General features: G+C 45.2%; 1 protein-coding gene across 6 annotated transcripts in view; it reads right to left on the minus strand.

Annotated features, from left to right (window-relative positions):
• Nucleotides 1-13,831, minus strand: part of tyk2 (tyrosine kinase 2) — a 100,338-nt gene that overhangs the window by 32,036 nt on the left and 54,471 nt on the right. For all 6 annotated transcript variants that reach the window (XM_060855197.1, XM_060855193.1, XM_060855196.1 and 3 more), the window contains exons 4-10: nt 13,324-13,465; nt 12,120-12,283; nt 11,171-11,549; nt 10,247-10,429; nt 7,607-7,764; nt 5,815-5,938; nt 293-497 (exon numbers count right to left, since the gene is read on the minus strand). In XM_060855197.1, the coding sequence (XP_060711180.1) occupies nt 293-497; nt 5,815-5,938; nt 7,607-7,764; nt 10,247-10,429; nt 11,171-11,549; nt 12,120-12,283; nt 13,324-13,465 (1,355 nt within the window). The remainder of the gene's footprint in view (nt 1-292; nt 498-5,814; nt 5,939-7,606; nt 7,765-10,246; nt 10,430-11,170; nt 11,550-12,119; nt 12,284-13,323; nt 13,466-13,831) is intronic.

Below are 13,831 nucleotides of genomic sequence, written 5' to 3' on the forward strand. Positions count from 1 at the left end.
TCAGAGTGCTCAGGGCAAGCTGAAGGAAGCTGAATGGAACCTCTGACAGGGAATCAGATGGGAGGAGATAATGAATTAAGGAGCCCCGAATTACAAGTGGTCCCCGGGGTGGGTATGATCTCAAAGACATGCCTTCGGGAGACTGAGAGATGTTGTCAAACTCTTGTTCAAGGGAAAGCAGGAGAATCATTAACTGTAATTCCACATCAGCTCTGGCAGCGCCCTCCCAGCTATAAAGACGACATGAGGAGCACAGGGAGGCAAAGTACACAACTCTGACCATGCTGTTTACCATGAGGAAGAGGCGGGCAACACTTTTTGACCATGTAGCTCTCGTTGCCTGATTTCAGCAGGCAGCCCTTGAGGCTCTCGAGGAGCTCCTTCACACTGGGGAATGACCGCTCCCATCCCTGCAGCACATAGGCATTTGGGGCCTTCCTCTCAATCTGAAACTGCTTCATGTCCTGAAAACTCCCAGAACCTTTCAATAATTCAAACTGCAAGTGAAACACAACAACAAGGTCAGTGCTGGACAGGAAAACGTGCATTCAATACTGAAAAACATTCTTCCTCTTTTAATAAGGAATCTGATAATCCCCTCCTCAGCTGCTTCGTCAGGCAGATGACTGGGCAGCAAAGATTCACAACTTACATCGATATACTGCAGCAACGAAGGGTAGTGGGACTGCTTCAAGAAGCTGGAGGTTGATAATCAGCCACTACTTTAATGAATGGGCAACAGGCCAGAAAGGCACTCACTCCTACAACAGGGCACGCAAGGTCATGGGCTGGGCTGGTGTTTGACTGAACACCAGTAGCTAAGGGGATGCAGTGTAAACATCCACAAATTATTGAAAATTACACTCTTATCTCATTTTGCACATGTATTTTCATGGGAACACATGTGACTATCTCAGATTACTGGCCCTCTCAGAGCCCGGTCTGAAATCATCTCAATTGAACAGAGTAATTGTTAACCCAATTGTTCACACAACTGGTTTCACCCTGCTAAATTAAATGTTACTGGCTCGGTTTGGACTTGTAGGGCCAAATGGCCTGTTCCCACACTGGAGGGATTCTATACTTGCGGATGAGAAGAAGATAAACTGAGTGAAGTCTTGGAGCTCAGGGAGTGCTGAACTGACCTCACAGGTTCAGCTATGTTTTTGAAAGAGAGATACAGGAAGTGAGACCGGTTCCTCTGGGTCTGAGTCCAGCAGCAGACAGCAAGCTGTGTTGTTGGGGAACTCACTGGTGGAGTTGGTGTGTTGCTGGTTGTAAATAATCCAGCGGTACCACGAAAAAGACAGTTCTAATGGATACCCCTCAGTCAACACCAGCAGAAAGGAAAAGCAATAATTATTCATGACATCGGGAATGCCGCAGACAAGAACAGACAGGAGTATTCCTGCACAGCACCAATCACTTAGGAGTGCAAAAATGTGTAACTTTTCTCAGCATGAGTTCAGACATTTACATTTAATATATGCCCTTCTGATATGGTAATTGAAATGCAAATCTATCTTCTTTCACACACACACACACGTCATTGTTTATTTTCAGAGTCTTCTGTTATATAGAACCCAAGAGCATTGAGGGAAAGCAGTATTTACTGTGCTTACAAAAGCCTGCATTGTGCAGCCTGATCCTATCATGCTCTTATCGTTTACCTGAATGAAACCTAAGCCACAACATATTAACCAAAGCCTTAACGCCATAAAATAAGCTCGTCTCAGTCATTTCATTTTCAAGCACACAAGATAATCATACAAATTTAACTGAAAGTACTGGTTTACCAGTTGCCTCTGGCAGGCCTGAGATCTGTACTGAACACAATATCAACTCTTCAAGATCCCTAACCTGAAAGGTGAACACTGCTTCTCCCATCACAACGATTTCCAGCAGATTCTCTCTCTATTCCAAAGCAATTCTTCCTGTTCACTTGTTAATGTGACGAGCTCCTTACTAATAAATGGCATAAAGTTTTCATGCTTTTTCAGGTTTCTGATATTTCCAAATGTAAGCAACCCAGAAGTACAGGTAATCAGAACCACAGCCAATGATGGCTCCGTTTTTTTGGCAAGGGCAGGGACGGGTTGTGTGTCTGTGTCTGTCTCTCTCTCTCTCTCTGGGTGTATGTGTCGGGGTGCACTGTAAAACACTAATGAGGCCAATGATAAGCAATAACAGGAGTTTGTGATCCTAATGTAACTGAGGGAAAGCTTTGGCCTTTTAACACCCTGCCACCCCATTCCTGTCTCCATTAGTGTCGTGATTTTATTGTAAAAGAAAAGCTTTGTGGAACAATTTTGAAGAGGCCCCATTTCCATTAATGTTTAGCAGCAAAGACATTAGCGCTTTCTGGCCCCGCTCCCACCAAACATTCCCGTTTAGTTCGCACTCTTCAGCTGTGCTGCCTTCACCATTCCACTGACACATGACTGCGTGATTACACCATTCCACTGACACATGACTGCGTGATTACACCATTCCACTGACACATGACTGCGTGATTACACCATTCCACTGACACATGACTGCGTGATTACACCATTCCACTGACACATGACTGCGTGATTACACCATTCCACTGACACATGACTGCGTGATTACACCATTCCACTGACACATGACTGCGTGATTACACCATTCCACTGACACATGACTGCGTGATTACACCATTCCACTGACACATGACTGCGTGATTACACCATTCCACTGACACATGACTGCGTGATTACACCATTCCACTGACACATGACTGCGTGATTACACCATTCCACTGACACATGACTGCGTGATTACACCATTCCACTGACACATGACTGCGTGATTACACCATTCCACTGACACATGACTGCGTGATTACACCATTCCACTGACACATGACTGCGTGATTACACCATTCCACTGACACATGACTGCGTGATTACACCATTCCACTGACACATGACTGCGTGATTACACCATTCCACTGACACATGACTGCGTGATTACACCATTCCACTGACACATGACTGCGTGATTACACCATTCCACTGACACATGACTGCGTGATTACACCATTCCACTGACACATGACTGCGTGATTACACCATTCCACTGACACATGACTGCGTGATTACACCATTCCACTGACACATGACTGCGTGATTACACCATTCCACTGACACATGACTGCGTGATTACACCATTCCACTGACACATGACTGCGTGATTACACCATTCCACTGACACATGACTGCGTGATTACACCATTCCACTGACACATGACTGCGTGATTACACCATTCCACTGACACATGACTGCGTGATTACACCATTCCACTGACACATGACTGCGTGATTACACCATTCCACTGACACATGACTGCGTGATTACACCATTCCACTGACACATGACTGCGTGATTACACCATTCCACTGACACATGACTGCGTGATTACACCATTCCACTGACACATGACTGCGTGATTACACCATTCCACTGACACATGACTGCGTGATTACACCATTCCACTGACACATGACTGCGTGATTACACCATTCCACTGACACATGACTGCGTGATTACACCATTCCACTGACACATGACTGCGTGATTACACCATTCCACTGACACATGACTGCGTGATTACACCATTCCACTGACACATGACTGCGTGATTACACCATTCCACTGACACATGACTGCGTGATTACACCATTCCACTGACACATGACTGCGTGATTACACCATTCCACTGACACATGACTGCGTGATTACACCATTCCACTGACACATGACTGCGTGATTACACCATTCCACTGACACATTACTGCGTGATTACACCATTCCACTGACACATGACTGCGTGATTACACCATTACACTGACACATGACTGTGTGATTACACCATTACACTGACACATTACTGCGTGATTACACCATTCCACTGACACATGACTGCGTGATTACACCATTCCACTGACACATTACTGCGTGATTACACCATTACACTGACACATGACTGCGCGATTACACCATTCCACTGACACATGACTGCGCGATTACACCATTCCACTGACACATGACTGTGTGATTACACCATTCCACTGACACATGACTGCGTGATTACACCATTCCACTGACACATTACTGCGTGATTACACCATTCCACTGACACATGACTGTGTGATTACACCATTCCACTGACACATGACTGCGTGATTACACCATTCCACTGACACATGACTGCGTGATTACACCATTCCACTGACACATGACTGCGTGATTACACCATTCCACTGACACATTACTGCGTGATTACACCATTACACTGACACATGACTGCGCGATTACACCATTCCACTGACACATGACTGCGCGATTACACCATTCCACTGACACATGACTGTGTGATTACACCATTCCACTGACACATGACTGCGTGATTACACCATTCCACTGACACATTACTGCGTGATTACACCATTCCACTGACACATGACTGTGTGATTACACCATTCCACTGACACATGACTGCGTGATTACACCATTCCACTGACACATTACTGCGTGATTACACCATTCCACTGACACATGACTGTGTGATTACACCATTACACTGACACATTACTGCGTGATTACACCATTCCACTGACACATTACTGCGTGATTACACCATTCCACTGACATTACTGCGTGATTACACCATTCCACTGACACATTACTGCGTGATTACACCATTCCACTGACACATTACTGCGTGATTACACCATTACACTGACACATTACTGCGTGATTACACCATTACACTGACACATTACTGCGTGATTACACCATTCCACTGACACATTACTGCGTGATTACACCATTACACTGACACATGACTGCGTGATTACACCATTCCACTGACACATTACTGCGTGATTACACCATTACACTGACACATGACTGCGTGATTACACCATTCCACTGACACATGACTGCGTGATTACACCATTCCACTGACACATGACTGCGTGATTACACCATTCCACTGACACATTACTGTGTGATTACACCATTCCACTGACACATTACTGCGTGATTACACCATTATGTGCACATTGCCTTTCGAGGAGAAAGTCCTTTTAACGAGAAGCAGAATGAAGCTAAGTGAATTTATTAATGTAGCCTGGACTGGGAAGTACTTGCACATAAAACAGTGTATATTCTTGATATGGACAAGAAATCAGAGTGGGACTAATTGTATGTGGAATTCTGTGACTATCACACGTAAAACAGCCAAGAACCACCATCCCTCAGGCTCGGAGCAATTGAGAAAGCAAGGCTGTTATCTTATACGTTCAAACTTGCTGAGTCACTCGCAGTAAACAAAGATTCAGGAGATGACAACCATTCAGGCTCTTGAGCCTGTCCTGTCATTCAATAAGATCCGGTTTGTGCTTCAAATCCCATATTCCCATCTCTCTGTGGTAACCTCAGACTCCTGCCTAACAGGAACCTCATGGTGACCCACTGCTTCATACCCATGGCCTGAGCAGCCTGATGAAGCAACAGGGTGGCTCTCAGTGGTTTCTGTCCTCACCTTCCGGGTCCCCCTACTGCATGATGATGGTCTGTACTGCTTCCCCAGCCGGGCAACAGCAGATGGCAAATAAATCATAAACCCCCCCCCCACATATTCCGCACCCAGAGACACACCACGACCTCCCCACTCCCCCACCCCATTCCAACATTTACACTCCACAGAATCATGCCAACACAATCCCAAGTAGCTTATTACATTGTGGTTTATAAATTCGAGATTTGCACCAAGCGTTTACATACCTCAGGCTTTTCCTTACTGACAACCGTCATGATAATCTTATTGAAGTCTAAAGCACTCCACCGCAGCACATACAGCCCCTCTTTGTTCTCCTCTCGACGGAGTTTATTGGTGACATAGTGTGGTCTGTGGGTAAACATGAAGCAAAGGTTCAATGTCTCCTCCTTTTCCCACAGTTACTCCTTTACATCTCTCACACACAAGGAATTCAACTATAAATGGATTGCCAATTGTTCGCAATGTTAAAACCTCTGAGTAAAGATACCAAAACACTGCGTAACAGTCTGTGGCATATTGTATCACACTGCACCATGTATCACAATGTATCCCATCACACCAGGTACCCTTACACAATCACACTGTACCCTTACCAAGGGGAAGATGGGGAAAATAAAGTGGGAGAAGACCAAGCCCAAGATAAACAATGCATTCGAACAAGCTGTACATGCAGTTATGCACAGAGTACCATTTCTCTGGATCAACTGCGTTTATTTCTCCAAGTCTGAGAGATCAATACAGGGGCCAAATTCCTCTCTAAGGAGAGAGAATATAATTCTCTCCAAAACAAACTTCAGGTCCAATGCTGACAGTTTGTTTTACCTACTCAAATCTTGACTGGGATTTACAAAGTGAATAAACAGACATGTTAATTAGGGGGATGAGTGATACTGGCAAATGCTAGCCTTGAATTTCCTGGTGTATTATTGACATGGGTTATCAATAAGGAATACAAGTTATAAGAGGTGGTGTTATAGGAATGCTGCATGGAGTGGGTGGACAGAACTTCAAACAGAGCTGGGAGTAAGGGACTGGGACTTGGAGATGCTGAGATCAGAAACACACCGTCTCACTTCAGGGTTCAGTCAAATCCAGAAGATCGCAGTTGGTGGAAATCACCCCAAGCTGACAAAGCCTCTGTCTGCTTCTGCGAGTCCTGGCTCACACTGGTTATTGAAGTGACAGAACATCTCAATGTGCTGGAGCTGACAGACCAGCTGAACAATAACCCTGGTGATTTACAGGTTAGCACCAGAGTTGGCGGTGCATTGTCAAAAGGTATTTTTCAGGGAAGGATGCAAGTCACCTTTACACTGACTGGCACACGTCACTTCAGTCTCACTACAATTCACTGCTGAGTAACTCATGAGGGCACTGTCCACATTCTGAAAAATCACTTCAAAACGATTTTGCAAAGTCTTCTGTCCTGATCAATTAAAACAAGAATGCTCTTCTGTGGTTAATTACAAGGTATACGTCTCGGACTGAGTCGAGGGAACTTTACCCTGTGCTGTACATGTCCTGGGAGCGTTTGATGGGGAAGGGACAGAGGTAGCTTTACTCTGTCTACTTTAGAGTGGTGCTGGAAAAATCACAGCTGATCAGGCAACATCTGAGTGGGAAAAATCGACATTTTGGGCAAAAGCCCATCAGGAATGAAGGGCCTTCATTCGATTTTCCTGCTCCTCGGATGCTACCTGAGCAGCTGTGCTTTTCCAGCACCACTTTAATGTAGACTCTGATTTCCAGCATGTGCAGCCCACACTTTTGCTGTAGTTTTACTCTGTACCTTACGCTGCATTGTACCTTGCTTGGAAGTGTTTGCTGGGGACAGTGGCAAAGGCACCGAACAGTGCAACCAAACCCATTTTCTCTGTGCCCTGGGAGTGTCTGAAAAGGACAGTATCCAGGCAGCATTACTGCAACCTTATGGAACGGTTTCTGTTGTCCAACACCAACAAACATGCAGAAAGACAAAGAACAGATCAGGGTTAACTCTGCCCAGGTGAAACTTACTGCATTGGTCCATGGATGCCACTGGTGATGCTCAGCACAACACGTGGAGAAGCTACCTCATGGCACAGGTAGTGGTGAGAATCAGTGGTCAGGCGAGAGTAGCCATCTATCAGTGCTGCAAAGGACAGTGCTTGCTTGTGTGAGGGCAATACAAGGTCCTACAGATTAAACAAAACAATGAGCTTTAGTATTGCATCTGAAGACTGGATAGATGAATCTAACCTAGGAAGATTGCATGGAAACAGATCTCTTGACCCAACTCTCCCAAGCCCACCACATTCCCAAACTAATCTAGTCCCACTTGCCGGAATTTAGCCCATATCCCTTCAAACCTTGACCAGTATGTGCTTATCCAAATTTCTTTGGAATGTATAACTATACCTCCATCTATGGAAGTTCATTTCACCATCAACCACTGAAAAGGTTGCCCTTCCTGTCCTTTCTAAAAACTTTCTCCTCTCACCTTAAAAATACACCCCCTAGTTTTGAACTCTACCATCCAAGGGAAAAGATCCTTGGTCATTTATCTTATCTATTCCCCATAGAATTTCATACACTCCTCGAAGGTCACCTCTCAATCTCCTGTGCTCCGGGGGGGGAAACCCCCAGCCTATCCAGCTTACTTTTGATGTTTGGAACTCTCTTTCAAAAACAACAATGGTTGCAGGATCATTAACTTTAGATCTAAGATAGAGTATATTTGGTAAAAATGCTTATCTTCAAGAGCGGAGGGAGATTGGCAGATGTTTGAAGCCGTTCTGGAACTTGGGCTGAAGGCACTCTCACCATCCAATAAAAACAGGGATGCTCAAATCAGAGGAATGGAATCGCAGACCTTAAAGCATGGACTCTGGTCGGTTTTTATGTCCTGACCACCTGCAGCTCTGCTGTGAAGCAGCAGCTACACCTCAGCTTGGTTTCTATGTATATTTCCCACAGTCACAAACAGGAACTTGGGTTGATCATCTTCCCCTCAAGTTAATTAGACTGCCTGACAAACCCCAGTGAGAAAGACCAACCGAAGACAGGACAGGACGAAATCTGCAACCTTCAGATTGGAATCTTTATTTGTTCTGTGCATTCCCTCAGGTACACGCTGACTTGTTTAAGAAAATGCTTAAACATTTTCTTCAGGCTTCATATTGTGCAAGGACAAGTCTAATTGGACCAAATGGTTTTTGCAGAAGTGAGCTTACAATCAGCAAACCGAGGGGCAGCAGGAGAACTTTGCCAAGTCAGAAAGCTTTGTTGTGAGCAGAAATCTCCAACTGTAGTTCTAAAGCAGCACAAATTCAGGCAGACAAAACAATAAAACCTGGTTTGTCTCTCCCTCCCACATTCCTTCTGTAATCAAGTGAAATGAAGCTCCTATTGCCCTGTAATCATTTCCCACCAGCATATCCAATTACAGGGATAACTGATAACTGCTCCAGTTTGTAAAACAAAAGGAGGCATTGATTTCAAACCAACCCTACAGGGCTTAGCTTCACAATGTTCAAAACAACAGCGATCTTTCACCAACAACTTCCATTTAAGAATGAATGGAAATTTTTCCAACAGAGAGAAAAACCTTACCTTTTCATTCTTTTCCTTTGGTCTCAAATAAAGAAACTCACTCCATGGCTTCCATCCCAACCAGTCTCCAAGTTGCCTCCCTCCTCAACACTGTGCTCTCTTCAATGTGGGAAGCACAGACCTCAACCCCCCCCCCCCCCCCCCCCCCCCCCACCCCCAACCCCACACAGACCAGGACCCACTGTCACTCTTCATTCAGTGGTCATAATCAAGACAAGTTACGCCAGGCAGACCAGCAAGGCCCCAGCTTTAATACCACAAGTTAACAATGTAGTCAATTGTTCTAATGGGGAAGTCAGAGGGCCAGCACAAGTTGCCAGATGTTATGACAATCCAGTGATGCCAGTGAGAATGGTGGGTGTGTACAGAGGAACCGCGATTATCCGAATATCAATTATCCAAATACCGGATTATCTGAAGGAGATCGCGCAATCCCAAAGATGTGTTTCGAACACTGATTAATCACTGTAAACAAAAGATGCAAACAGGCATTGTCTCCAAAAGACTGACCTCCCAACCTCTCTCTCCCCCCACACACTTTACCTGCAGTTTTACAGAGGGGTATACCCTAAACCCCTCCCCTGCCCCCTTCCTCAGATAATCTCTCCAACAGTGTCCTGTACAGGGCAAAAAGTTGCAGTAAAACATTTTGTGCATGTGCATTTGTGCACCTGCGTGGTGCGAGTGCATGTGCACGCGTGTGCAGCATCAGCAGTCTTGTTGGTGCCCAGTCCAGCTGTCCCAACACCCCATCCCCCTGTGCTCGTGTGTAGTCTGCTGCTCCCTTGTCTCCTGGACGGTGAGCCAACTTAAACAAAACTCAGAGTCCCAGAGGAAAGGCATTTAATTGATTAACCAAATAATTAATTATCCGAACGAAATACTGCCCGCCCATGTCGCTCAGATAATCGAGGTTACTGTGTAACGTGAGAGCAGAACTGACCTCACTCCAATAAACCTTCCACGTGCCCCAGGGCACTAAGCCAGTGGGTGACCAAAACAGTACGCGACAACAGACAGCAGCAAGTGGACAAAGAGGCAGGTAGAGTGCAGAAGATTACTCACCAGGCACTTGTTATCCTGTCTGTGAACACTGACCCTGCAGTCAGAGATGACCAAGTGTGTAATCTCCTTGAAATCACAGAAGTGCGAATATGGCTTCTCAGTGAACTCAACTGCTTCACCCGACTTGCCACTGCCACTGTCTGCCGGTTTGCCCTTCCAGCCGGCCTTTTTGAGGGGCGCAGGCTAGTTAAAATAAAAGACCATCACAATTATTACGACACAATCCTTGAATTGTTTCACCTGAACTTTGTCATCAGAACGGCCGGTACATCAAAGGGTGAAAGGACAAAATAACATGCACAGAAGAGGAAGGAGAAAACCAGAGCAATGTCGCCCCATTCATCCCCAACAACCCTTGTATGTGCAAATATGTGATTCAACAAACGAGGCGGGAGGAATGTATCAAGGGCAGTCAGCAAACTCCTCATCAGTGCCATTGGAATATCAAGGTCAAGGCAGCTCTATTCTAAGGCTTGGATACCAATGCCCCATTGACCTCCTGAAAGTCTGTGAAGGGACAGACAAGTCATCAGATTTGTTTGTCTGGAGTTCTGTAGATAACAACAATGACTGCAGATGCTGGAAACCAGATTCTGGATTAGATTGGTACTGGGAAAGCACAGGAAAATTTTCTTGCACCTTGGATGCTGTCTGAACTGGAGTCCTGTAGAGCATACACTATTATTGTTCAGTGCTCTATTGCCGAGAGAGACATGCTATCAGTTTTATTTAGTATTTGCTGCAATGTCAGTGTTGACCTTTCAGTAAAGACGACAGAAGGACAATATCAGTGCTTGCAGGGCCCCTGGGAGAAGGGGAGATGGGAGAGAGAAGCGTGGACAAGAGAAAGAGAAAAGCAGAGAGAGGAGACGACAGACAAGGAAGAAAGAAGGTGTGGTGGTCAGAGACGGTATCCATGTTCACCTTCTTGAGTATTCTCCACTGAATTCCCTCTGTCCCAGTCACCAGCACTTCATATTCCTGGGTAGGTAATGTGGGGCAGATGATATTCTCTGTGGTCTGCAGGTAATTCCGATTGTTTATGTATGGGGTTCTGCTACTTTCTGGAAGCACTTCCAAATACGAGACACGGAAGATCTCGCCTCCTAAATTGGTGCAAAGGTTCTCCAGGGTAGACAGGTATTTGAATATAATGTCGTGCTGGATCACCTTTCCTGAACCAACCACAGGCAAGTGGAAGCTCCTCACAAACTTTCGGAAGCCACGTTTCAGCCGGATCTTGGTCAGGGCATTGCACCTGTCTATTTTTGCACGGAAGGTCTTTGGGATGCATCCCTTAAAGCTGACAAAGAGGAGGAGAGAGAAAAACTGGTCAGTGGCAGCAAGCAGATCAAATCCTCACCACTACGACAGCTGCTGCATCCTTCACTGGGCTTCCACAGACTGGCAAGCGCCTTAAAAAACGTCCTTATTTCTCTCTCCACCTTGCCCTCTCTGTGTAGGTAGGGAGCAGAAATAAAGATGAAAGGAGAATGCAAACTTATGAAAAGGACATGTGCAAGCACATTGTGAGCTATTTATTATCCTAGCACATAACATACAAATGCCCCATGTCTGAACGGATTTCCTGATTTCTCAGTGGCCCCCAAGCTCATTGTGTCTGGCAGCCTTTCACCATCCATGTGGAATCTCCACAGGGAAAGCTTCGTCCTGTTGTTCCCGCCCATCTCCCTCCTCCCAATGTAACAACATCACCCCAAAGATGGAAAACACATCTTCATGTTGATACCTACATCACACAAACACATCAATTTTCCAGCATCTGGGCTCTTCCAAATGCCTCCATGGAATAATGGGAAGGCATTCTGCCACTTATCAATTCAGACAGACTTACAGCTGCTGACTCACACACCTTATTTCCTTGGCCACTTCACTAAGTGAGCGTCCACTCAGGACCGCAATATACGAAAGATGCAGCACAGCCATTCCCAGACTCTCATTTTGGAAGACATGTAATTCCTGCTCATTCTGTGGCTCTTTGAGAGGAGCGATGCCATTAACAAAATCATATTTACCCTGGAAACACAGGAACAGCATTGATCAGCCATCCTCCAATAAACAACCTCAGAGAGATTCAATCAATTGCCAATGGTTAAAAAAAAAATCTTAATCACAGCTCTCAAATAAATAACAAGTGCATCTCAGGAATTATTTTGAAGCCTGTTAACCTGTAGTTTTGTCGGCAAGTCAGTTTTAACATAGCAAGATCCCACAATTATAAATGATTGGTTCATCTATTGTTGGGGCTACCTGTTTGAAGGGCTAATTTGGGTTCAAACTGCTGCAGAATCCCCAGCTTTTTACTAACAGCGTTGAACCACAGCCACACCTCTATCAAAAAGCACGGCATCTCTGGCACTGGAAGGTGTGTGAGATACTGTACTCCGTGGAACTGCATGGGCCAACTGCAAAGCAATCTTGACAATTCAATCAAAGAATAACAAGAGAACCACATCTTTTTATGACAAGCTTCAGTCAGTCATAAAAGGGTGGTGCAGCATTAATGGGACAAATAGAATTTGTACTTCATGACCATTGGGGTAAAATCTCAATGGACAGTCACAGTGGAACCATGTTCCTGACAGGAGTCAGTGTTCTGCTGAAAATAAATTCTACATCTGTATATGTAGGAGTCTCAGTAAAATGGACAACTTTCTCAGTAACCATGACAGCAAATCCGATTGTCTTTACTGTACAAGCTCACAGGTAAGCATTCTGCTAACTAATAAATGCACCATTCTTTACAAACCAAGAATCACTTTCACTCAAGTTGTGATATTTTTCAGGGCTGATTGCTTACAGGACATGAACAGAAATTATATTCAGGTTGAAAAAACCTGTCTGGCATTAAAAAAATACCCAACTTCCAGAGTAAAATGTATGCCAATGCTCTGCACACACAGTTAGAGATAAGGAAGGACTGAGAAAGCACAGGAGTTAACGTGCTGGCTCCAATACCTCACACAAAGCAACAGTGTGCTACAGGGAAACCGACCTCTCCAGGCACCCACACCTAAATGATGGATTGCAAAAACCTTCATGGAAACTCTGCCCACCTGTGAGAAGATGTAATTCAGTGACATGTGGTCAAACAGAGGGCTGCCTTGGTCGAATTTCTCATAGTCATTCCTTTTCGGTGTCCATCGGTATACCCGAGGTTCCTTTTCCGACATGCCATGCCAGTTCTTAAAGTAAAACCTACAGGTAAAAGGCACAGTGATGAAGGAAACAGGAGATTTACTGCAGCGTAGACCGTGGGTGGGCAGTGTCTGACTGCTGACCTCCCTGTGATTGGCTTCAGTCACAGGGGAAGATGACAAGTATCCATGAGCAAGAGCTGTGCACTTCAGGAATTAAAGCCCAAAATGGTAAACCATTCAGGCAACTGGTCAGGGAAGGATGGGATATTGTGGGGCTCTGCTTAAATGTCCCAAAGCAAAATCCTAACAATCTACTCATTTCCAGCATTCCTAGTTTTTTTTTAATCCATTCCCAAGATGTGGGCACAGCACTGGCTGGGTCAGTGTTTATTGCCCACCCCTTACTGCCCAGAGGGTAATTAAG

Source organism: Hemiscyllium ocellatum, chromosome 45, assembly GCF_020745735.1.
Source record: "Hemiscyllium ocellatum isolate sHemOce1 chromosome 45, sHemOce1.pat.X.cur, whole genome shotgun sequence".
Classification (NCBI taxonomy): domain Eukaryota; kingdom Metazoa; phylum Chordata; class Chondrichthyes; order Orectolobiformes; family Hemiscylliidae; genus Hemiscyllium; species Hemiscyllium ocellatum.